Source organism: Lampris incognitus, chromosome 2 (assembly GCF_029633865.1).
Source record: "Lampris incognitus isolate fLamInc1 chromosome 2, fLamInc1.hap2, whole genome shotgun sequence".
Taxonomy (NCBI): Eukaryota; Metazoa; Chordata; class Actinopteri; order Lampriformes; family Lampridae; genus Lampris; species Lampris incognitus.
In genome coordinates, this window is record NC_079212.1 from 10,052,595 (window position 1) to 10,076,397 (window position 23,803).

General features: G+C 41.1%; 2 protein-coding genes across 4 annotated transcripts; one reads left to right on the forward strand and one right to left on the reverse strand.

Moving 5' to 3' along the window:
- The first annotated feature begins 239 nt into the window (after positions 1-239).
- On the forward strand, positions 240-18,683 carry rcc2 (regulator of chromosome condensation 2). 3 transcript variants are annotated; one of them, XM_056272947.1, is made up of 13 exons: positions 240-307; positions 1,154-1,368; positions 3,513-3,606; positions 7,848-7,991; positions 8,759-8,890; positions 9,557-9,645; positions 10,201-10,315; positions 13,513-13,679; positions 13,876-14,056; positions 14,912-15,017; positions 15,599-15,671; positions 15,945-16,022; positions 17,076-18,683. In XM_056272947.1, exons 2-13 carry the CDS (start codon positions 1,168-1,170, stop codon positions 17,178-17,180), a joined length of 1,485 nt encoding a protein of 494 aa, XP_056128922.1. In that variant the 5' UTR covers positions 240-307; positions 1,154-1,167; the 3' UTR covers positions 17,181-18,683. The 3 variants fall into 3 exon arrangements, 2 of the variants coding, with proteins under 2 accessions (XP_056128922.1, XP_056128923.1); XR_008809761.1 differs by lacking the exon at positions 17,076-18,683 and having other exon boundaries at positions 14,898-15,017; positions 15,945-16,007; XM_056272948.1 differs by lacking the exons at positions 15,599-15,671; positions 15,945-16,022; positions 17,076-18,683 and having other exon boundaries at positions 14,898-15,291.
- Positions 18,684-19,211: 528 nt separating this feature from the next.
- LOC130106723 (60S ribosomal protein L22-like) lies at positions 19,212-23,496 on the reverse strand. Its single transcript, XM_056272950.1, has 4 exons — positions 23,446-23,496; positions 22,913-23,023; positions 22,476-22,600; positions 19,212-19,401 (listed from the first exon to the last, which is right to left on the reverse strand). The coding sequence occupies exons 1-4, from the start codon at positions 23,455-23,457 to the stop codon at positions 19,257-19,259; spliced, it is 393 nt and encodes a 130-aa protein (XP_056128925.1). The 5' UTR covers positions 23,458-23,496; the 3' UTR covers positions 19,212-19,256.
- Positions 23,497-23,803: the final 307 nt, after the last annotated feature.

A 23,803-nucleotide genomic window follows, 5' to 3' on the forward strand; every position in this document is an offset into this window, starting at 1 on the left:
TTAGGTTAAATTTAGGCAAGTTCAATGAATTTGGCAGAATGCCCTGAGGGCTTTTTTTTTAGTTTTCTTTGTATTTTTTTTATTCTCCTATTCAGTAGTTGTCGGTACTGCACCAGAAGGTTATTTTGCTAACCGCTATACAAAAAAAAAACAGATGAAGAAGAAGACGTACCACATGGGCACTTCCTCATGAATAATAATTAGGTGAACCACGTGGTTTGATGTAGGCGAACGGCAGATTCTTTTGTTCCAAATCAATCAAAAAAGACGAGGAAGACGGACGAGCCGCCGAACAGAAGACTTATTGGTAAAGAAACTGTTAGCTTTATGAAATTTGATGAAGTGCCCTTTGAAGTGACATGATGTAAATCAACTCTAATCCGTGTTGAATTTTCCTGGTTAAGAAAAGATTTTTAAAAAGTTTGATATGGAACGATTCGACCCAGTGGTCGCGTCTTTGTTCAGTGTCAGATAGCTTGACGCTAGCCGGGAAGCTAGCCGCTTAAGATTTACTCTTAATATAACACAAGCACGCCTCGTCAAACTTAAGATATACAATGATCTTTCTATGAAGCATCCTAACTTGTCGCCTTTCTCATGATTGTGGTGACCGTCATCTTATATATTGGCATTAGCATGTCGGCTAGTCATGGTGCTAGTAATGATGTTCACTGAGCCAGTCGGAACAAAGAGACCGGAGCCCTGCTAGCAAGCAAACAAATGCATATCCAGAAATGAAGCTACCACCATTACATAATGACGTTTTCTTGCTGTCTTTTTTTTTTGTGTGTGTCATACTCATTCTATCTCTAGTGTCCAGGTGTACTTCTGTGAACTGCTGATAGCTGTTACAAAAGGCTATATAACTTAAAAATGTTCAAATCTTCATTGGAAATGGTCTGGCATCTGTCTTGATAGTAAACAGGGATCCTCTTTTATTTTGTTCTATTCCTGATTTATCAGAATGGTGTTTTAGGTAATGCAGCAAAAGGTTGTAATTGTAGTGTTGATTTAGGTTCTGCATTTTTAAAAGTTTGTGCAATGTTGTGGTTTAACAGAAATTGCACAACATTGGTATAACATGCGTTTTCGGGTCTTTGGATTTGTCCAGTACTTTGACCAACATAACACACTGCTTTCCTCCACCTAACAGCTTCTGAGTAAAAGATGCCCCGCAAGAAGGTGACTGAAGTTTCAGGGAATGGTGGAATGAAGAAGAAGAGGACAAGTGGCAAAAGAAAAGAGAGAGATTTCAGCAGTGATGACGACTTTGATTATGAGCAGGAAAACAACAAGAAACCTGGAAAGCCTGCTACAAAGTCTGGCCTCCAGCCTGTCACTGTCGCAGATGAAATCAAGGAGAAAATAGTGAGCCCTTTTCAAGTCATAACAACCCCCTTTACAGCTTGCATTACCCTGCATCTCTGGATCTTTTTTGGTCCAAGCTTAGATAAATGCCACTGCTGTAACAGCAAGCTTATTTTGTTCCACTCATATATTCATTCATTTATAGTTTCCTCCTTTTTTTGAAGGAAAAGTTGAAGCTTGCTACCACTATTCAGTTTCAAATGACTCATTGTAAATGTTTTGTTTTTCCATATTTCTGTTTGCCATCAGACCTTGTTTAAAGTTTATGCTTTATGTGATTAAGCATAACAGTATACCTTCACTTCATTTCGGAGAAACATGACGTAGTGGTTAGACTTGGCCCAAACAGGGAAATGACTATGCTGAGTCGTAGTTTGACCTTGCATTGTCAAGTTTCCTGGATCACTACAGAAAATTGAGATAAACGTTAAAGTTGTTGACATTCAAGTAAGACGGTCACCAGGTGACTGTTCTATTCTTGCTTCATTAGTCACCACTCATCCTTTTAATTACCCTGACTGGTTGTGGTATTTTTAGCTGATTTTGGGTAGGAATGCACATTCTCAGTTCATCAGATCCGTATTTGTTTATATTGGTAAAGAAAGTTTGCGAGGTGCAGATATTTTACAAAACACTTAAGTTTTGACAATCATTAATGTTTTTTTATTCAAAACTATATAAACATCTCTGACAATGATAAATCTGGAATGGTAACAATATATTATGGGTGAAATTTTTCTTCTATAGTGTAGGATTTTTTGTACTAAAATGTGAATGTGTTGTGCAGATTAACTTGCTGACAAAAAACAGCGTTTAAATACATTAACACAAGTTGATGCATGCAGTATGTTAATTGGACAGATCTGAGGGGGAAGTGTGTGCAGCGTTGATGCGTATATAACTTTTTTTTAGAGAACCAGTGGTCCAAAATCTAGATCCTACTCATATTCTGCAAACATAATTATGATTATTCTTTTGGTCACATGCTCATCAAATGTGGCTCTATCTTATGGCTCAGCTCCATTACACAATATAGAAAGTGAAATTGAAATGGTGTGAAATTTGACTGCAGTGTGTACCAACATTTTCTTTTGAGGGAATTTTTAATGTTATTGGATAAACCATGTTAGAAGTTGAGGCCCCATCATGAGATCATAATGCACCATAGCTCAAGCACATTCTGTCCTTTATAATCATTCAAACTTGATCACTTCCACCCAACTATGGGCACAATATGGTGGAAGAGTAGCCTGTGTTGGCAGAGTTATGTATTATAGCTGTGTGTTCTGCCTGCAGGGAAGCTATGGTTTGTGGGGATGGGAAAGATATGTGATTGTTTTGACACTTTCAGGCCTTTATACATTGTGTTACACTAAATAGTCAACTCTAAAAAAAAAAGAAACGTGTTAGTGCTGAAACTTGTGTTATGCACGCTGCTGCTCATTCATACCTGATCACCAGGCTGTAGAGAGAGAGAGACTGAGATAGAGACTCACATAATCCAAAAGCACACAATAACGAAAATACTCACAATAGCAAGAATATAAAGCAAAAACTAAAGGCACTGTACAAAATATAAAGAAAGAATAAACTGAAGTATTTGGTGCCTGTATAATAAAGGGATGTATATTTTTATATATAGAAGCAGGGTGGATCAAGAGCATTGGTATAAAAAACATCGCAGATGTTACATTGAGAAAAAAGATCAGCACCATGTTCGCATGTTAAGTTATTGCACAGGATACAGTTAATGCACAGTTATTGTATATTGCACGTAACAGTAAGCCGACAGATGTATAGTACCCATAATTTAAATAATAATGAAATTTTATTCATAGCAGTATTGTAGAGGCTATATGGGTCCTCCTTAAATTATTACAGTGTGAGTGACAGTATGCAGTATTGAATATGAAAAATACAAAAATGGCATTGCTATACTCCACAAGTTTGGGGGTTAAGTTGTATTTATTATTGACGGCAAATTGCAGTTACTTGTGTCTGAGAAATATATGCAGTTGTGCTCAGATACTCTCAATGCTTGTTGAGAACGTTTGTATTCAGTTCTGTACAATTCCACTTGTCAAGCTTCAGCTACAACCCCTTTTCTAGATCATTCACTGACCTTCTGCTGTCACCCCCCCCAGAAACTTGAATGCCCCAAGGTCAAAGGTCAACTGCTAATTTTTGGAGCAACTAACTGGGATTTAATTGGAAGAAAGGAGGTGCCCAAACAGCAAGGTAGGACTCAATATTTTGGAGGCATTTCATCTTGGGTCTTCTCTGTACTATTTGTGATTATACCTGGACTTCAGGTCATTATTCCTCCATATTCTTCCTGTGTACTTTTGTTTTTATGTTTTCTTATCAGTGCATTATATTTCTCATCATTGCAAAATACTCTTGTGAGTATACATACATTGAAAGTTAGTTACTGGGAGTAACCAGTTAAAGGCAAATTTCAATTTGAATCTACAGGGTATGAAATAATGTGATTTCTCAAATACCCAGATCTGTATACACAGATTCTTATTAGCTGTGTTTCATACTGCCGATCTGGAAGCGGTTGTCCTTAGGCTAGCGTGTTGTGTTTCTCCATCTGTCTGATTTTTCGTTCTTTACACTTTATTTCAAAACACCATACCATGGAGATTCTTAAACATTTTCTGACCTGTTAGAGAGTTATCTGTTAACCTGCTAAATTTCTAACGGCTGTATCGTGTTTGTATTATTCAACCAACACTCCAGTTCACTGCACAAGTGCAGTTTCAAAAAGCCGGAAGTAAGCAAACTAAAGGATAAACATGGGCTGATAGGTGAAGAGATTTCAGCAGAAACATCTTGGTGCATAATGGTGTTATGCTTACTTTGATTTTGACCTGACTGAAAAAGATGATCGCATGAAAAACAGACACGTTTCTGTTTATAAAGGTAGAGTAATGACTATTGGTTTATAATCAGCGTGTTGGTCTACATGAAAACACAATACAGTGTGTGAATGTTATCTGATTTTTTTCAAATTGTGGAGCTGTTCTTGCTTTTTTACTCTTTTTGAAGATACTCAAATTCCTTTATTTGCTTGGCACCTAGATAGTCTTGTTTCCATTTGGATAGTTTAGAATCATAGTTTTTATTTTTTTTATGTTAGAATATCATTTAGTTTGTTTTATAGTTTTCATGTTGACCATCCCACCCAGGCAAATTCCTCATTTGTCCGAACTCTTACAATACAGAACTTGAGTCAAAGTTTGTTTAGACAACCATTTTAATTCAGAGAAAATTGTGGTTTGATATGAAAAATTGTTTGTTGGCTCCTGTTATTGAACTGTGTTTTGTAGATGAGAGCTGATTTGTATATGAGGATGTCTGGAGTGAAATGATCTACATGAAGGGTTGAATATCAAAGAGGCCTCCTTGTTTGTTTGTTTTTTTAATCTTCTGTCCACACATTTTGTCTCCCCCTCCTGGCAATGAGATTAATTACTTCTTTCAGTGCTCTCAAGCGAGGAAAAGCTACACCAATGGTTTATCCGTGTTTGTCCTCGCTGTCGATCGCTTTCGTTTTTTGACTTTAATCCTTCCTCTGAATGCCGAGTTTCTTTTTTCTTTTTTTTCCTCTGGATCATCAGAAACTTTTCTTGGATGCTTCTTGGGTTTTTCCACCATGGCTTCCAAGCCTGGAAGCTTTCTGGCAGAAAGCCCTGAAGGCAAAGTAATCATTGATGGTTGACGTAAAACAAGTCACTACGCATCACTTACGATATGCCAGCACAGGAATGCTGCGCAGGAATGTCGCCACAGACGCAGATGTAAAACTTCGGTAATCTGCAAAATACAGAGATTTACCTGGCAGTGGTAGGCTGAATCATCATTGTGTTGAACTCCTTTGGCAAGGGCTTGAATGTCACAGATATTCATGTATATGCAAAAGACCCACACTCTGGCTTTAATATTACTATTATTCAGCAGAAGACAAATACAAACCCAAAAACATAGCTAAAATATTTTATTTCCAGTTATCCTTCAGCTGACCATCTTAAGTCTGTCTTCAAATTTTGAACAGTTTAGAATTCATTAAGCTGTGTAGTGATTTAAAAAAGTCTTAAGTGATCTAATTGTAGTCTCAACCCACCCACTACAATTGGGGGGGGGGGGTCTTGAGGTAAAAACAGAACGATTGAACTCCTACTACATTACTGTACCGTGAATTGAAAAATGAACATGAAAAATAGTTGCAAAAAGGGCTACTAATACAAACTGGAAAATACCTTTTTACATTAACCAGCCTCTTCTTTTTGTCACATCTGTTGTACAGCATTTGATCATCATATTAATGGATATTATAGAAGGCACTGGCTTTGGGAAGCTCTTAGGTTTAGTTCACAGTGGAAATTAAGCTTTTCCATTCACAGTGATCACATTCTTATGAACGTCTTCAGTGATGGTTTTCATTTTAAAAATGCACTTTAGAAACAAGTTGGTGTACTGAGACGCACTGTATTCTAATGTACTGTATTTCCCGGACTACAAGTCGTACTGGAATATAAGACGCACTCAGCAAAAAATGCATTCTTGTGAGGGGAAAAAAAAACATAAGTCGCTTTTATATGGTGGTACCATAGAAATTGAATGATAGTAGAATGTACATTCCAATTTAAATCAACATAGCAGGATGGTCAGAGCAGCGGCCATTTTTATTTGAACCGCTGCCGTTGCAAAGAACTGTGACCATTGTAGCGGGGTAACTTACGTATAAACCAGCTTGTGGTAAGTCAACAACTAACAACAATCGCCATTTTCTTTTGAACTACTCAATTGACCTTTCAATTTCTATGGGTGGTACAGTATTTTCAGTTGGGTACGGTTAGGATAGCCTTGGCCTGTATGGCTCGCCTCTCCATACTGGCACAGTGATAAGCCAGTGTTGTTTAGAATGGATGGGTGGTTTGGGGGTTGGGGGATAGCAGCTGCACGGGACTGTTTTGCATAAACATAGACCATCTCTATAAAGGGGTGACTGCTGCGAGGCTGTCTTTAAATACATGTGGAACTGCATTCAAATGACTGTTTGACATGCTATTGCATTATGTATTAACCAAGTTTAAGAGCCCCTGTCGATATGACAACCCCTAAAAAAAAAATCACGGCATCATATGCAACAGATTTCAGAGTAAATCTGCCCTAAAAATGTACAGTCCTGAATCTCCTGGTTTTAGTGTACCAGTGTGTGTCCAGTGTAGGTGGTGGTGAGGTGAGTGTTGTCTGAGCTCCATTCAGAATGAATGAAAGTCAGCAGGGCTGTTGTGCAGAAACACACAATAAAACCTGATTGAACCTGAGTTTAACTTACTGATGTTGTACTATCTGTTGGTAAAGCTCTTCTACCAGCTTGTGCTGTCATATCTGCTTGTTAGACACAACACCTTCACTTCTTCTTTGGCTGCTATGATGAAGATAGATAGATCATTTTTCCTGGCAAAGTCCTACCAGATACCAACCATTCACATCAAATACTGTTAAAGTCTGCAGGATCTGATGTTCATGGATTGGCTCTTGGTGTAAATGCAGCAGCATTAGAAAGAGTCAAAAAGAGTATCTTACGTAAATCTTCAGGATTGTCACTGTTTAACTGAAATTATCCTGCTGTCTTCTGGCCTGGTTGGGATGTCTACTTATAGATTTCATACATATTTAATAAGCCTTCAGTGGCCATAAGTGCATCAGAGTTAATCAGGATGGTTAAAGTTCCATCTGTAAACTGTTGAAACTACCAGATTGTTTCTGCTGGCCCTTGGTCCTGGCCAAGTGTGTACTATTCAGAGAGGATTGGAGAATAGTTGCAATCACAGCACTGTGGCCAGTGGCCTCTCTTTCAAGGATGAGGATGTGCACATCCTTGATAGGGAGGAACGCTGGTTTGAACGGGGAGTCAAAGAAGCCATCTATGTGAAGAGGGACCGCTAATCCTTTAACCAATGGGGGGGGGGGGGGGGGTTAAGAGTACATCTGTCACCATCTTACAATGCTGTGATTGCAAACATTCCCCAACCCTCTGTGAATGGTACACATGTAATTAATGGGCTCACCCGTATTTGCATATGAAACCAATCGCTGGTTTCGGTCGTTATGCAACTGTATTGTTTATAAGAGTGGGGATACCTGCAGTGAGTCAGACTGAAGAGGTCACTTAGATGAGTGATGAAACTTTTCTTTCACTAAACGTTGTGTCCAGATGAACTGATACCCTTCTGTGATCTTCTTACCTAAATTATTGAGCACACATAAAGACTATTTAAGTGTTGTTTTAAGAGTCACGTTTTACATTTGAATTATCTGAATTTACCATCTTATCAGGGTGGGCGTTCGATGGTATTTATGAGTCTGGATCTAGTATCAAATCTTGTTTATTGACTCCAAATACATTTGATTCTCATATCAAATCTTTTTGCTAAATTGTGATCTGGTTTGTGTGTGTCCTCTAGCGGCATACCGGAACCTGGGCCAGAACTTGTGGACTCCGCATCGCTACGGCTGTCTGAATGACGTCCAGATCAGCTGCGTAGTGTCTGGTCCCTGCGCTGCCCACAGCCTTCTCATCACCACAGAAGGCAAACTGTGGAGCTGGGGTAAGTAAGATGCCTGCAGATGACAAGTATAACACCATTCAAGTGCTCCTTCAATTGAAGTTAGTCTAGCAATTCACAGTTAATCAATCATACGGGCGTACAAAAAAACTTTAACAGTAGTCTGATCGATGTGATTAATGTTGGTTTACTGCTAACAGGTACCACCATCATACCAAGCTATGTTACCTGTATTTGCCACTTACAGAAGCCCTAGTGCTAAGAACTGAGGACCAGCACTCTGCTTTGAAAGATGGTGAAAGGGGAAATACACTTAATCACATTACAAACTAAATGGGGTATCAAACTTTTTACTGAGTATGTGAAATGCCCAAGTATGTAGAAATGTTTCCTCACAATTCAGTATTAGAAAATATTTAAACAAAATTAAACATAAATTGAGTACATGTTTAACACAAAATGGCATTGGCATGTCGCTGGGATAACCTACCACTATGTAAAAGCAACTTGCTCCACAAAGTACGTTACGCCGTATAATTGCAGCTATGTGATCAGCATCAAAATTAGGTGAAATAGGTAATTATTATTTCTATGTAGCTTCATTTCAGTTAACAGTTATGAAGTTTTCTTGTTATAACTTGCTGTTAGCTGTGTGTGCGCCTCACCATCGGTTTGAATCCTTGGTTTGGTAAGATTGTTGAGCCCAATGACTGCTGGGATAGGCTGCAGCATCCCCGTGACCCTGAGCAGGATAAGCGGTTTGAATAATGGATGGATGGATGTTGAGCTGTTGTCTGTGTTGCCTGCAGGTCGTAATGAGAAAGGTCAGCTGGGTCATGGAGACACTAAGCGTCTTGAGGCGCCGAAGTTAATTGAAACCCTGGCGGATAATGTGATTGTCGCTGCAGCCTGTGGACGCAACCACACCCTGGCTCTCACAGGTAATATTATATACGACCTGTATGAATATTATATACGGCCTATATGGCCTTTAACCAGACCACAAGGGCTCCATCTTGTTTTTGTCTTTAAGTGCTTGAGCATGTTTGTGGTAACACAAAAAGAGCCATTATTCTATTAGGGGGATGAGTTTCGTTAAAGTTAGTAAACCCTTTACATAACAAAGCAGTTTATTTTCCGCAAATGGGCGGCACGGTGGCCCAGTAGTTAGCACTGTTGCCTCACGGCAAGAAGGTCCTGGGTTCAAACCCCAGGCCGTCCCCGGTCCTTTCTGTGTGGAGTTTGCATGTTCTCCCCGTGTCTGCATGGGTTTCCTGCGGGTGCTCCGGTTTCCTCTCACGATCAAAAAGACATGCATGTTAGGGTTAATACTCCTGCCTGTGCCCCCGAGCAAGGCAATGGAAAGAAGAACTGGAGTTGGTCCCTGGGCGCTGCAGCTGCCCGCTGCTCCTATACAATAGGATGGGTTAATTGCCGAAGACAAATTTCGTTGTAACCTGTATAATGGCAAAGTGACTTCCTTTCGTTTGAAACTAAATGGTGAAAGTGTTTTTTCTAATATAACACCACTGGGTGGCTGGACAAGGCTGGTTTGTCCTTGTGTTCTGGGTGAATGAAGATGGGTTGATATTGCGTTCTTTCTTCAGAGGCGGGAACAGTCTTCTCATTTGGAGAGAACAAACTAGGACAGCTGGGCCAGGGAAACCAGACTGATGCGATCCTTACTCCAGCTTTGGTAAGCCACTAACCACCCCATCTAGAAATAAAGTCAGAAAGGTCAACTTGGTTGAAAAGTCTTATCTTGGTATTTAAGTTAGCAGTGAATCATAGCAAAAAAAAAAGAAGAAAAAAGTAATTGATGCATCTCTGCTGCATGTTCTTGGTAACACCTTCACCTTGAATCAGGTTCCCTTGTTATATAACATTAATCATATTATTGACAGAACATAATGTCCACATTATAAAGATTATAAAATGGGCATTTCATCTTTTTTACCACCAAAAAAAATCACTTGAGTTAAACCACTATGGGGACTTTCCAGCTGACTTATCTTACTTAAGGCCAGAAATACTAATTATTAGAAATACTAATATATTAAATCAGTCGAAGAACGTGATAACATCAGAACGTTTCTGTAGCAGAGCAGGTCCGTTTATTTATTTTTTAAATTGTGTTTGTGCAGTGGAGACAACTGAAAGTATTTTAACCTCAATAAGAACTGAACACTGATAATGACACTTTAATGAGCTTTTGTGTGAATTTTGTCTCCAAACCTTCCCGCCTGTTCAGATCGCGTACAATGGCCAGCCGCTGGTTAAAGTAGCCTGTGGTGCAGAGTTCAGCATGGTGGTCGACTGCAAAGGAAACCTTTACTCATTCGGCTGCCCAGAGTACGGACAGCTAGGTAGGCTCACATCCACAGCCTATTTTTCTCATTTTAATTCCATCTTGGTTGAGATCATTTAGTCACTTGTTCTGAACGTAACACATTTGCGAGTAACACATTTGCTAGTATATCCTGCAGTGGTATTGGAAAGCACCAGTATATATGTTGACTGCCATTTTGTTACTGCAGATGAAGTTGGAGGTTGAAGATTTTATTGATTTATCTACTTTGCTTTTGCAAACATAGGAGTAAATCAGATGGGTTTGAGCTGGGATGGGTTAAGTAAGAAATAATCCACGACAAGGTGTGTTAAAGGATTTTGACGCACAATGTGCAGTGGATTATCCCGTGGTCGCTTACTAAAGGATTAAAACAAAAGCATTCACTTTTTTTGTTGTTGAACGTTTTGGACTCTGAATTAAAAGGTTATGAAGCAAAAGTTAGCCGCTAAGCTAACTGTGAATTTTCACAACCCTTACTACTGATTCAGTGTGTTGCTATGGTTACATAGTGTAGTGTTGTCATGATTTTTTTTTTTAAACCGACAGGTTTACAGTTCATGACAGGTGAAAAAGCTAATGACAATACAAAACAGGAATGTATAAACACAATGCATTGAAAATAAAACATCTACTCCCCCCATGCCAGACCACAGAGCCCTGCTGTTATCGTCCGCAAACAATCAGGTCCTAACTAAGTTGTAAAAGGACTCCATCCATTATACAAACCGGATCGCGGGAATGCTGGAGTTTATCCCAGCAGTCATTGGGCAGCAGGTGGGGAGACACCCTGGACAGGCCGCCAGTCCATCACAGTCCATATCATAAAAGAACTCCAAACTTTTTAAAACTGAAAAGGTTCCTCTTAAATAAAAAGCTGAGAGCTTCGACAAGCATGAACTCTAACATAGGACTTATCCAAAGTGCGATGTTAGGGGGTTCCTCTAACACCCACCTTAATAACATACACCTCCTAGCATAGAAGAGGAAGATTTTCAGGAGTTTTAATGAATCTGGAGGAATATTTAGGGGATTATACCAAGAATGCATAATGGAGGAATGTTTACTGTTTGACCAATTATGTCATTGATATCTTTAAGAACATCTTTCCAGAATCTTTCCAGAATTTGTGAATATATACATATTCTAGTAAACAGAATGTGCCTTCTGTAGTCCCCCCCCCCCTTTTCTGCTCAATTGTACCCGGCCAATTACCCAATTTTTGTTTGCTTGCCTTGACATTCTTGAAAGCGGCCCTCCGACAGGCAGCATCTGCCGGCCAGTCCTGGAAAATGTGCCCCCTGCGCTTGCAGAAATACAGCTCGCCCTTCTCCCATGACAGTCGAAGTATTTCTCACCTGACCTGGTCGTGATGCACCCGTACGATGAGGGACCGGGGTCGTTTGGGGTCCGTTGGATTGGGTGCTAGGCTTCTATAGGCCCGACCACAGATAGGCAGGCAGGTTGGTTGGATTGGCATCCTCAGGGTTTCGCTGAAGAAGTCTCCCATAAATGCAGTCACCTGCGGTCCCGCCGTATCCTCTGGGGTGCCTATCACTTGTAGGTTTTGACGGCGGCTGCAGGATTCCAGATAATCTAGCCTTTCATGCAGATTAGCATTGCTGTTAGCTAGCTGGGTGCAAAGGCTCTCCAAATATGTAGTTTTTGAGTCCACCTCTTGCAGTGAACTTCAACGTCTGCCAGGCAACCACCGATTGAGAGCATGGTCGATGCAAGTTGTTGATCAAAGTTTGGGCCTCTTTAAACTTTTCAGTGAGGCTAATCACATTAGCCAGTGTAGGTTCGGGAGGCTTAACGGTAGCTGCCTCCATGCTACCATCTTCACTCTTAGTTTCACAATCAGGAGTGTCTGTTTTCTTTGGTTGTTTCGGCATGTTACGAGTAAAATGTGTTATTATTGTTATCCGAAAAATTGTAGACGAAGAAAATAAGTTTGCAACAAAATTGCTGTAAAAAATCGTAGGATCTGGTCTGGTCTGGGACTTGTTTACTCACTATCCATACTCAGCAGCACCCACCCCCCACCCCCCGAACGCCTGGTTTTTAACAGCTGCAAGTTATGGTAAAATTAACATTACTAGTGTGGACGTTGTGTTTGCATACAGGTGTTTACTACATTGGTAAATTAGCTAAAGCCAAATTAAACACTTATCATTGCTCTGAATTGCCTCGTCAAACTCTGGTGAAAAAAGTTCGCTTGTCACAAAATAAATTACACTTGTGTGACTTATATTTGAGAGCATGTAATCATGTTATCTATCACATTCGCTAATCTGTCGCTCTTGGAACTCCTTGACAAGGTTGCCATGTCTTTCGGCAAGGTGCATCGACCAAGTTGGACGTGTTGGCTCCGTTGGTCTGCGTGGGTTCAAACCATATTTTCCAGATGGGCTTTGTGGTGTCTGTGGGCTTGCCCTGACTGTAGGCTGTGTAATTTCGCTCTGTGCGCCTGCTTTGTCAACAAGCTGCGGACGGTCAGCAAGAGCACTTAATGCTTGCAGCCATGCCTCTCATTCTGTCACCATGAAGGCTGGAGCGTGTGCATGAGAGGGAAAAAAACAACAGTTGGCATGCCCGCTATGCCTGCAGGGAGTGGAAGCAGAGCACTGCGCACACACACACACACACACACACACACACACACACACACACACACACACACACACTGCCCCGCTGTCGTTCATTGACGCAACTCATAGGAAGTACGGCTCTTATAAACACTGTCATTCTTAAAGTGCCGGCACTAATAAAATGAGGTATAGTACCGTTTATAGTGGCAGGGTATTGTGATACCTTGCTAGTATCGGTATACCATGAAACAATTTTACACAGACTTGGTTTCAAGCATAAGAATTTAGAACAGTGATTAAATTGAGCCAAACTACGTGTGTATTATACAGTTTTAAGGCACACCCTCCAGCCAATCAGAGACCAGTATTCTCTGTCTCTGTCCCCATTCTCTGGTATAATTAAGGTTCAGAAAGCTTTTTTTCCCTCTGTGCAAGCCAAACATTTAGCGGAAATCTGAATATATATATATATATATATATATATATATATATATATATATATGTATGTATGTATGTATATAAAAAATAAACTAATGGTCAAATTGTGTAATGTTTCGATCACACAAACCAAACCTTCCTTTCATGGTGGTCCCCACAAACCGCTCTCTCGGCCCTATTGATGCAGGTCACAACTCTGATGGAAAGTTCATCGCCCGCGCTCAGCGCATTGAGTTCGACTGTGAGCTCATCCCTCGACGTGTAGCCATCTTTATTGAGAAGTCCAAGGATGGTCAGGTCACGCCGGTACCCAACGTGGTAGTCCGAGATGTAGCTTGTGGGGGTAATCACACGGTATGGAACCCTGCTAAGGTTTTCTCTACATTTTACACTTTAGAAGACTAAAGATGAAAAAGTCATAACCTCATCCTACAACTAACAAACTTAATGTGTTAATCATAATTTTAAATTGTGTGAAAAGGCAAATTGGAGGATGAAGTTAAAATGTACTTGGGTTTTTTTTTTCTTTCTTTTTTTTTTTTTTTCCCAGTTGGTGCTGGACTCTCAGAAGCGTGTGTTCACTTGGGGCTTCGGTGGTTATGGCCGTCTAGGACACACAGAGCAGAAAGACGAGATGGTTCCTCGGCTGGTTAAGCTCTTTGACTTCCCTGGCCGTGGGGCCACCCAGATCTACACTGGCTACCAGTGTTCCTTCGCCGTCAGCGAGATGGGTAAGCAGTAGGGATACACCGATACCACTTTTTTGCAGACCAAGTACTTCCATGTGGGTACTTGCCAGTATCGAGTACCGATATGAGTACTTAAATAATACCATTAGTTCTAACAATGACTTTGAAAACATGTTTTATTTTCATCAAATGTTCCTCACTTTCTGACTAACGAATTAAATACACAACGTGATGCTTTTGTTGATATTTTAACATTCAGCTGTATTTTCCTGAACAAACATGGCACTGACTGCATCTGGTTGCAAGCCAGCTGTGTTTTCTGAGGAGATTTCTGTGTGCATGCTGGGTTTTGTCAAGTGATAAAGCATGGGCTGTGGAACGAAATTAATAACTAGATCGCTTTAACTACAGGATCATGGATACACATTGATTTGATTGATTTATTTTAATGTGCAATGAAAAAAAAACACAAGATTGCATTGCTGTGTTGTATTGCCTCTGGTACAAGGAGGTATTTATTTTTAACATTTTTTAAACAGATTATACTCGTATTTTACACAGTTCTGTGTAGTTTTTGCCTAGTGAAGCAGAAAACATGGCTGGCACACAACCACATGCAACAAAGTCACAGTGTAGCAGGTAAAAAAAAAAAATGTGTCGCTTACGTGATGTGCCGCGTCTGTGCCTGACCTGTCTGCAAAGTACGAATACATGAGCACAGTATTGGACCGATACTAGTATCGGTATCGCTGCATCCCTAGTAAGCAGCATGCCACCATCTTTGCATACACCAGGCTTTTCAAATCCATGAAAACGCACAAACACACACCTCCTTTTCATAATCGGAACACATAGTAAAAAGTCATCCTTCATTACTAACCAGTCTCTTGTTTTAAGGGGGGCTTCTTTTCTGGGGGGTTACCAACACATCCCGAGAGTCGACCATGTATCCTAAAGCTGTGCAAGATTTGTGTGGTTGGAAAATCCGCAGCCTAGCGTGTGGGTGAGTGCTCGGGTTTGGTCTTATTTTACAGAATGTCATTGTGACATATAGTCGTTAAGTGACAACCCCATGATCTGTGGCAGAGCTGCTTTGTGTCGCTTTCAGTCAGTTAGTTTCACTCCACCACTTTCATTTTGTATCTAACTAGTCCACCTTAAGGGACTTAATGGTTCTAGATGAGGCTGAATGAAAGGCAAAGTTCATTTAATCAACAATCTGCAAAGTGTGTTTTTTTTTTGGCGGGATCAGAAAATGGCAGCTCAAAGCAGTAATTGCAAATCATAAATCGAAATGAGTCGGTGAGAAGGGGTAGGAAAAAATAATTGTGTACTTCCTCCTACTCCTTTTCCAACATGGAACAAATAATCGCTGATTTTGATGTGTGGATTTGTTGATCACTTCACATTTGTGGCAATGGTTTTTCTGTATGTTATATCCTGCTTGTTTACATGTTCGAAATAAATCATCATCCATTCATAAATCAGCGGCCCAGGTCTCCTTACGGCACCTGAGATTGAAGTTTGATCTAACGCCAGTCTTGGATTAAACTAGTTGTGAGCCGTGTGTTGTTCATCTGACAGGAAAAGCAGCATCATTATCGCTGCGGATGAGAGTACAATCAGCTGGGGCCCTTCTCCAACATTTGGTGAACTTGTAAGTAAAAGATTCTTCAAGTTCTTCCCTTCTGCGAGGCCGATGAATGTCCAAACACAATGTCCTCATGTTAAAACCTGAAACATTCAAACAGCTTTGATTTTAATATATTTCTTTAAAGTGATTATTTCTGTCTTAACTTCCATTGCTTGGAGAAAAACGAAAGGGGAAAAACATCAGGGTTGAGTTGTCGAAGAATCAGGAAAGGGCAACATCAGAAGTTTTGGTCCTATCAGGGTTTCTGTAGTGACTCCTGACTGTGTTGACCTGCAGGGATATGGAGACAACAAGCCCAAATCCTCCACCACTGCCCAGGAGATCAAGACCTTGGACGGCATCTACACCGAGCAGGTAAATGTTGGACAGAAGCCTAAAGGCAAAACTTTTTTTTTTTTTAAATTTGATTTCTGCTACCAGAGTCCATTTTGTTCTTAGTTTGGGCCTAAATTTTCTTTCAAAGACGGTAGCGAACAAAGTGGTGGTACAAACAGGATGGTCATATTTGGGCTACTCCATTATTTTTAAGGAAGAAAGTTGAGAATGATAACTTATGAACGTGTAAGGACGTGAAATGGAAAATGACCCTTGAGTTGACCGATCCACTTTGACACCTAATATTGCATACACCCATTACAACATACACCTAATATCACATACGGCAAATACCACATACACTCAATGCCACCAATACCTCAGTGCTCCAGACTTCCTGGACATCATCACTTTGGATTATGCGATGCAATGAAGCAATTTCAATACGGAAATTCTTCATCACGCTCTTTCAAGAAAGAATGTCTTTTACAATTAGTCCTTAAAAGTCTTTAAATCATTTTAAATTTGAATTTATGAAGTCTCAATTTCTACAATGACATTTTGTGATTTCATCTTTGTCAAAATTTTGTTATTCTGCAGCAGAATCGGAATTTTTGATCGATTATAAAACCCGAAGCCTTCCTGATGCTAACTGCTATGCTGAAGCTATGTTTACCTACTAAACTTACCCGTTGGGGTCATCTCACTCAGAATTAACTGAAAACACAGTGCAATGATCAGTAAAATCTTTTTACATTACTTTAGATATTAATTTTCAGTAAAATGAAAGCCAAGCTCCAGACTCTCAACTTGTCTCAACTATGTTCAAAAAGTAATGAGCCAGTCAAAAAATAATTTCACCTATGTAATATCTATGGAGCAGGCTGTACTAGATCAAATATAAGACGTTAAGATTACCCCTCAACAAATTACAGCTTCTTTATGGCCCCCAATTTCCTTGGGGGCCAACCTTCCTGCATGATGTCCTAAAATTGGTCTTAGATTTCTTGATGTTTTGTGTTATATTTAACTCTGATAGCTGCAGACATCCTGAACTTAGTGATTCATTATTTTTGTGTGTCTGTGTGTCAGGTGGCGATGGGTTATTCCCACTCTCTGGTCATTGCCAGACAGGACAGCCAGCAAGAGGAGGAGAGACTTCAGAAGCTTCCAGAATACAACCCCCGAACACTTTGATTCTGCGGCACGCTCATGAAACCAATCACCTTTTTTTCACCTTTTTCACTTCAGAGGAGGCTGGCGATGCTCACCAGGAGGCATCTGCTCTTTAGTCACATGTTGGTCCTGACGGCGGACTTCAGGGATGATTCAGTTCAGGAGGAAACTCTCACAAAGTCGAGATAAGTTTTCACATCTTGACAACCAGCAAACAAGGTCCACATCAATTCATTTGTACCTGAAAATGCTCTGCAGGAAACAAAGTTGGTTTGGACTGAAGGTGGCGCTGCAGTCCACATCCCAAAACTAAAAAGAACAAATTCCTCAAAGATCTCCCGGGTTGTCCTGTTTTTTTTTTTTTTTTTTTTTGACCAACCGAAGCCTCAGTTCAGTCTTCATGTTTTATTTCCTCTCTCTGTTGCAGATCAACTGTTCTGGTTCTCTTTAACAGCAATTGGTGCTACAGCTGGACCCTCAGTATTTTTCCAGTGAGGGACCTTTTCAAAGACCAATACTCCATATCTGTGCCTTTTGGGTTTTTTTTTTTTTTTTTTTTTGAAGAAAAGTGTATTTTGAAGATATGGAATAACCATTTTGGGGTTTTTTTGTTTTGTGGTTTCCAAAGACCAGGTGCAAGTGTTTTTATGGTTGTATTGCAGGGTATGTGTGCTGCTGCTGGGAAAATACAATCAGGATTTGTGAGTGGGTGCACTCGAATTGTTCATGTTAACTTACGTTTGTTTCCCGTTTAATTCAAATGTTTGCATCCAAGATGCACGTTAAAGTCTTTCCAACGCCGTAGTGTCTAGTGTAGCTTTCCTTCTTACCTTACTCTGATTTTTAAGGACTATTGGTTGTTGACATGCTTAAAGCAGGCTCACCATCACATTTACATTTTGCAAGACCAGCAATGGGTTGTCTGTAATAAGATTTACTAGAAACCCTTACGCCCCAGTTTTAAGTCAGCAGAGACTTACTCTCCAACCTGTGTTCATTTTACAAGTGATGTATGTCTTTGGGTTAGCAAGTTTTTTTGTTTTCCACTGAAATAATTAAACATGTATTTGGTGATTTGTGTTCCTCAGTTCTCCATGTTTTTTTTGGGTTTTTTTGCAGGACGAGTGTTGTATGCTTCAAGAAGAAGTTATTTCTTGCCCACATGGGATGGGCAGTAATAATTATAGCATGCATATGTAGACTGGTGCAACACGTCTAGGTGTATAGAACTGAGATATGGGGACCGTTGTCTTACTGTTTTTATGCATTTGTAAAGATTGTGGGCGAAGCCTAGCTTTACCAGAATCTTTTCTAGACCAAACTGTGTAGATCTCATCTCCGATGGCAGCTCATTTCCAAGTCTAAGCTGTAACAAATGGATCTGTCAGTAAATGTTGGACACCAACAGATCCGTCACTACTGGTTTCAAGACTTTGTTTGTACTCTCATGCATTTGTTATGTCATTTTCTAAATACACGCTTTGATGGAAGGAGCCATTGTCTCGTGTCTATGCAACTCCGTGTTTTGTTTTTTTTCCACCAGCTTTTACAATCTTACTACAAAGATTTACAGATCTTATACACTAACCATCTGCCACAAGTAAAAACTAATTTGTTATGAAGTGGTGGCCCTGTCGAAGTCCTGCTCCTCAATAGTCTTAAACAGGTGGACTCCTAATGCAGCTCCACAGATGGCAAAACAAAACATCTAGAGAGCGAATTCTTGTTTTCTAGACTAGCCAAGATCAATATTTCCGTTTTCAGAGAAACTGGTGTTTGATTTTAGCTACATGACTGTTGACCCAAAGGATCAGCCAAAAGTAAGGTTTCGACGTTTCTTGAAGCTACCTGGTAGAATAGAAAACCAGCAGTACTGGTGGTACCTGAGGACCTGATTGAGAACCACTGGTTTCATGCTAAGTGTAAACAGGGTGTACATCGGGTAGATTTTTAAACCCCGTATATCCAAGGTCTCCGCCTGATGGCGAGACAAACTACACCTGTCATATATAGAGAAAACCCTTAAATGATGCATCTAAAAACAGACAGGCACTTGTACTCTACACAAATTTAATGAATGTACAAAATCGCACGAATTTAATCCTCATCCTCCTCCTCCTCTTCATCCTGGTTAATCTGGAAGTAGCGCAGTTCGTAGCTCTCCTTGGTGTTAGCCACAACACGCAGCCAGTCCCGAAGATTGTTTTTCTTCAGGTACTTCTTGGTCAGATATTTCAGGTATCTGCAAACAGGGGAAATGCTTTTAAATCAACTAGGCTGTTTTTCTTCCAATAACTGACACTTCTTTCGGTAAGTGACATTTCCAAACAGTAAATGAGGCCACAAAAATGTAATGCAAAATGAGCAAATTATCAATAATTATCTTATAACATCAGAACTTGATTTAAAAGTTTTGATAACTTCCTGTATGCATTACAGTCCAGCTCTGTTAGTTAATTCTTGCAAACATGTTTGGACATTAAAATAGTATTTTCTTAAAACATATTTAAAACATTTCAGTAAGCACTCCACTGAGTATCATCTTAAAATACTGACATTCAGATTTCCGTCCCAAAATTTAAAGATGCAACAAATTTCATGCAAGCTAGCTAACGCCTTTATCCATGATAGCAAGTACGAATGTAAACGACACGTTCTGTAATAAAGAACCGAAAGACGGGCAGAGAAACGATCCAACACGACACGACTGGGCAGTTAAGAGAAAAAAGAGCCGACGTACGTTTAACTAGTTATTAAAAGGATCATTCCACAGTTTCCATTAAAGCATTTTTTTTGGGGGGGCGGGGCGTTTCTCCCGGATTGTATCCGGCCAAATCCCCTACTCTTCCAAGCTGTTCTGGTCACTGCCCCACCCCCCTCTGCCTCTCCCCCTCCTCCCTGAACAGGCACCTCGACCGACCGCCCGGAGGAGGCGCTAGTGCAGCGACCAGGACACATACCCACATCCGGCTTCCCACCTGCAAACACGGCCAATTGTGTCTGTAGGGACACCCAACCAAGTCGGAGGTAACACCAGGGATTCGATCCTGCGATCCCCGTGTTGGTAGGCAACGGAATAGAACGCTACACTACCTGGATGGCCATTAAAGTTTTTTTATATGCATTATGAAGCATTGCACTGGAAAAGCTGGATGGAAACAACAAAATGGGTCATACTGAAGAGGTCAGTGACTTCAACATGGCTTTGTCACAGGATGCCACCTTTCCAACAAGTCAGTTGGTCAAATTCCTGCCCTGCTAGATCTGCCCAAGTCAACTGTAAGTCTGTTATTGTGAAGTGGAAATGTCCTGGAGCAACAACAGCTCAGCCGTGAAGCAGTACGGGACTGCTGAGTGCTACAAATCATCTGTCCTTGGTTCAACACCCATTACCGAGTTCCAAACTGCCTCTGGAAGCAATGTCAGCGCAAGAACTGTTCGTCAGGAGCTTCATGAAATGGGTTTCCATAACCGAGCAGCCGCACACAAGCCTAAGATCACCATGTGAAATGCCAAGTCTCAGCTGAAGCGGCATAAAGCACACCACCATTGGACTCTGGAGCAGTGGAAACATGTTCTCTGGTGTGATGAATCACACTTTGCTTTTTGGCAGTCGTGACGGACCAATCTGGGTTTGGCAGATGCCAGAACGCTACCTGCCTGAATGCATAGTGCCAACTGTAATAATGATGATAATGTAATAATGGTCTGGAGCTGTTTTTCATGGTTTGGCCTCAGCGCCTTAGTTCCAGTGAGGAGAAATCGTAATATAGCATACAATGACATTCTAGAGAATTGTGTGCTTCCAACTTTGTGGCAACAGTTTGGGGAAGGGCCCATTTCCTGTTTCAGCATGACTGCCCTCGTGCACAAAGTGAGGTCCATAAAGACATGGTTTACTGTGTTTGGTGTGGAAGAACATGACTGGCCTGCACAGAGCCCTGACCTCAACCCCATCCAACACCTTTGGGATGAATTGAAATGCTGAACTCTTGTGGCTGAATGGGAGTGAATCCCCACAGCCATGTTCCAAAATCTAGTAGAAAGCCTTCCCAGAAGAATGGAGGCTGTTATAGGAGCGAAGGGGACCAACTCGATATTAATGCCCATGGTTTTGGAATGAGATGTTCAACAAGCACATATGGGTGTGATGTTTGGGCATCCACATACATTTGGCCATGTAGTGTATGATGCAGGACACGAAAAAACGGCATTTGGAGTTTTATGAAAATTAATGAAACAAGATGGCGCCGCGAATGGTAGCCTTGGTTCTGCGCTCTCTTGTACTTTTTGCTTTTAGTTTCCAGCAGGGAAGAACTTTTAAGCCTCCAACTGTCCACCGGACAAACTGAATAGACTTTTTTACCGACTTTAACAACATTTTAATGAAGTCTAGCCGAGCTTTTGGCTGGGGAGTAGCAGCTCTGTGTGGGCTCTGGTGGAGACACTGAAGGGGGAAGCAAGCCGGAGTGCTTGTTAAACTGCAACAGCAGGGATTTAGAACTGCACTCCCGTCAAGCCACCTGGCAAATGTCTGCTCTCAGACCAAAAAGATGGACGAACTGCTACTCCTAAACGGAAAAAACTCGGACTTTTCCAGATCTGCCGCCCTGTGTCTCACTGAAACCTGGCTTAGTGAGCATATCACGGACAGTACACTTCATCTGCCGCAGTTCCAACTCCTGCGGGCGGACCACGATAGAGCTATCGGGGAAAAAAACGGGGTGGCGGCATATGCTTCTACATAAACGAAGGTTGGTGTATGGATGTCACAGTGTTGAAGAAATCATGCAGCCCCTCACTTAGAGACCTTTTTCATTGACCGTCAATGACCACATGAAAAGTGAGTACACAGTCATTTAATTAGCCTGTCCCTGCAAGCTTTTATTCACCCAAAGGTGAATAAAACAGGACGGGCTCTCCAATAACTCGGGTTACTATTAGTTATTGACTTGTGCTCTTACATAACTTCACATGACATGCCATGCACTCTAGTGCATTATATAATTGTCTACATAGACATAATTACTAGTTAATGCTCTAGGAGGAAACCTGTCGGTTGACACACAAATTGATCTACTAATTAATGACTCCTCTGTAAGTCACTTTGGATAAAGGTATCTGTTAAATAAGAAAAGCAATATACTTTACAAGGTCAAGAATAGACGAGCAGAAAAAAGCGAGAAGCACAAAGTCAAACTCAAAGCAGTCAAAATGTAGACATGCAGCGTCTACTCGTAGATGCAGAGAGCGGTGTTGCTGGCTCCCAAGCTGTGCTCTGCTCCTCAGAGAAGAGCTGCATAATGCGGCTGTTACCTTTTGGAGAAGGGCACCTCTGAAGACACGGTTATCTTGCTTTTGCTCCTGTCAATGGACACGACGCCTCCACCAAGGTTGCCAGCTTTCCCATTTACCTTGATGCGCTCCTGGAGAAACTGCTCCTGTGGTCGTTTAAACATTCAGCACACATCTGCTTTAGAATTGAGTACACGCTGAAACCTTCAGCCATTTAATGACACTTCTGGAACTTGCTGTGCTCCAGAGTTGATCCATAGCAACCCATGAAACACTAACACACTTACACATAATCCACTTCTGGGCTTTAGTTTCACATGTTGAGAAAACGACCAAACATGCTGAGGCTAACGGGACGCACAGCTTAACTTCCAGCACAGACACTGGCAGGACAGTAACAGGAATGGGACGAGGCTGTACAGCGGAAATAAAGTTGAATTGTATGGTGGATGACTTACAAAGTTGGCAGCGTCCATGATGCCATCTTCAACGGGATGGGTGCAGTCCAAGGTAAACTTAAGGACCTGTTTTTTCTTCTTACCACCTTTGCTGGTGTTCTGCTTCTTCTGCTGCATGAACAGAGAGCAGACGTTAGCATGACTAGCCTGGCGCCAACGCTTCTAGTCTTGTACAGGATCTAGTCCCTGCAGGTGTCTACCCAACATCAAAGCCATATTAACAAATGATTCGGTGAGAGCTGGCGGACTCAAATGACTCACAATGAAAAGAATAATAAGCATGTAGCGCAAACGGGGGTTTAAAGTTGGACGTGCTAACAAACGTGGTGGACTACAGTAACCACAGAGAGCTTAGCGCAAGAGCCTCGGCAGATCTGGCAGTTTAAATGTTCGTTCGCTGCTGCGGGGGGGACGAGCGGTGAACTCTACATTTTAATCATAATCTAACACAAAACATCCACACGTTTTCACGGTCCCTTCGGTGTCTCACACCGACGGTTAGGGCGATGTTCCCACCACACGAACCAACTTACGGGGGGAGCCATGGCGGAGCAGCCAGCGGAAAGGAAGAGCGGCCAGCGCGCATGCGCCACATTCCGCAGCACAAATCAAACGCCGAGTAATCGATCTCACCCGTTTTTAATTTTTTTAAAAAAAAAAAAACCAAACAAGCTCAGCAGTTTTAGTGTTTTCTTCTTTGTAAAAAAAGAAGAAAGATAATAAATAATAAGTTCGTGTTTGCGCATAACCGAAACCCACTTAATAACATAACTTAATACGGACTCAATGAGTTTGGCAGTGCGCGCCCGCTAGTCACGTGGTACATTTAAATGAGCGTTTAAACTACAGTTCTCAACTTCTTCTGACGCCTTTTCAACATGATCGGTATTA

What these genes read in the sequence shown, in the direction of transcription:
- LOC130106723 (XM_056272950.1), bottom strand. An exon ending in TCATGGACGCTGCCAACTTT is followed by an intron (nt 22,601 to 22,912) that starts GTAAGTCATCCA and finishes AAACGACCACAG; the next exon opens with GAGCAGTTTCTCCAGGAGCG. An exon ending in GAGGTGCCCTTCTCCAAAAG is followed by an intron (nt 19,402 to 22,475) that starts GTAACAGCCGCA and finishes CCCTGTTTGCAG; the next exon opens with ATACCTGAAATATCTGACCA.
- rcc2 (XM_056272947.1), top strand. Translation starts at nt 1,168, where the DNA reads ATGCCCCGCAAGAAGGTGACTGAAGTTTCAGGGAATGGTGGAATGAAG. An exon ending in AGGCAAACTGTGGAGCTGGG is followed by an intron (nt 7,992 to 8,758) that starts GTAAGTAAGATG and finishes TGTTGCCTGCAG; the next exon opens with GTCGTAATGAGAAAGGTCAG. An exon ending in CTTGTGGGGGTAATCACACG is followed by an intron (nt 13,680 to 13,875) that starts GTATGGAACCCT and finishes TTTTTTTCCCAG; the next exon opens with TTGGTGCTGGACTCTCAGAA.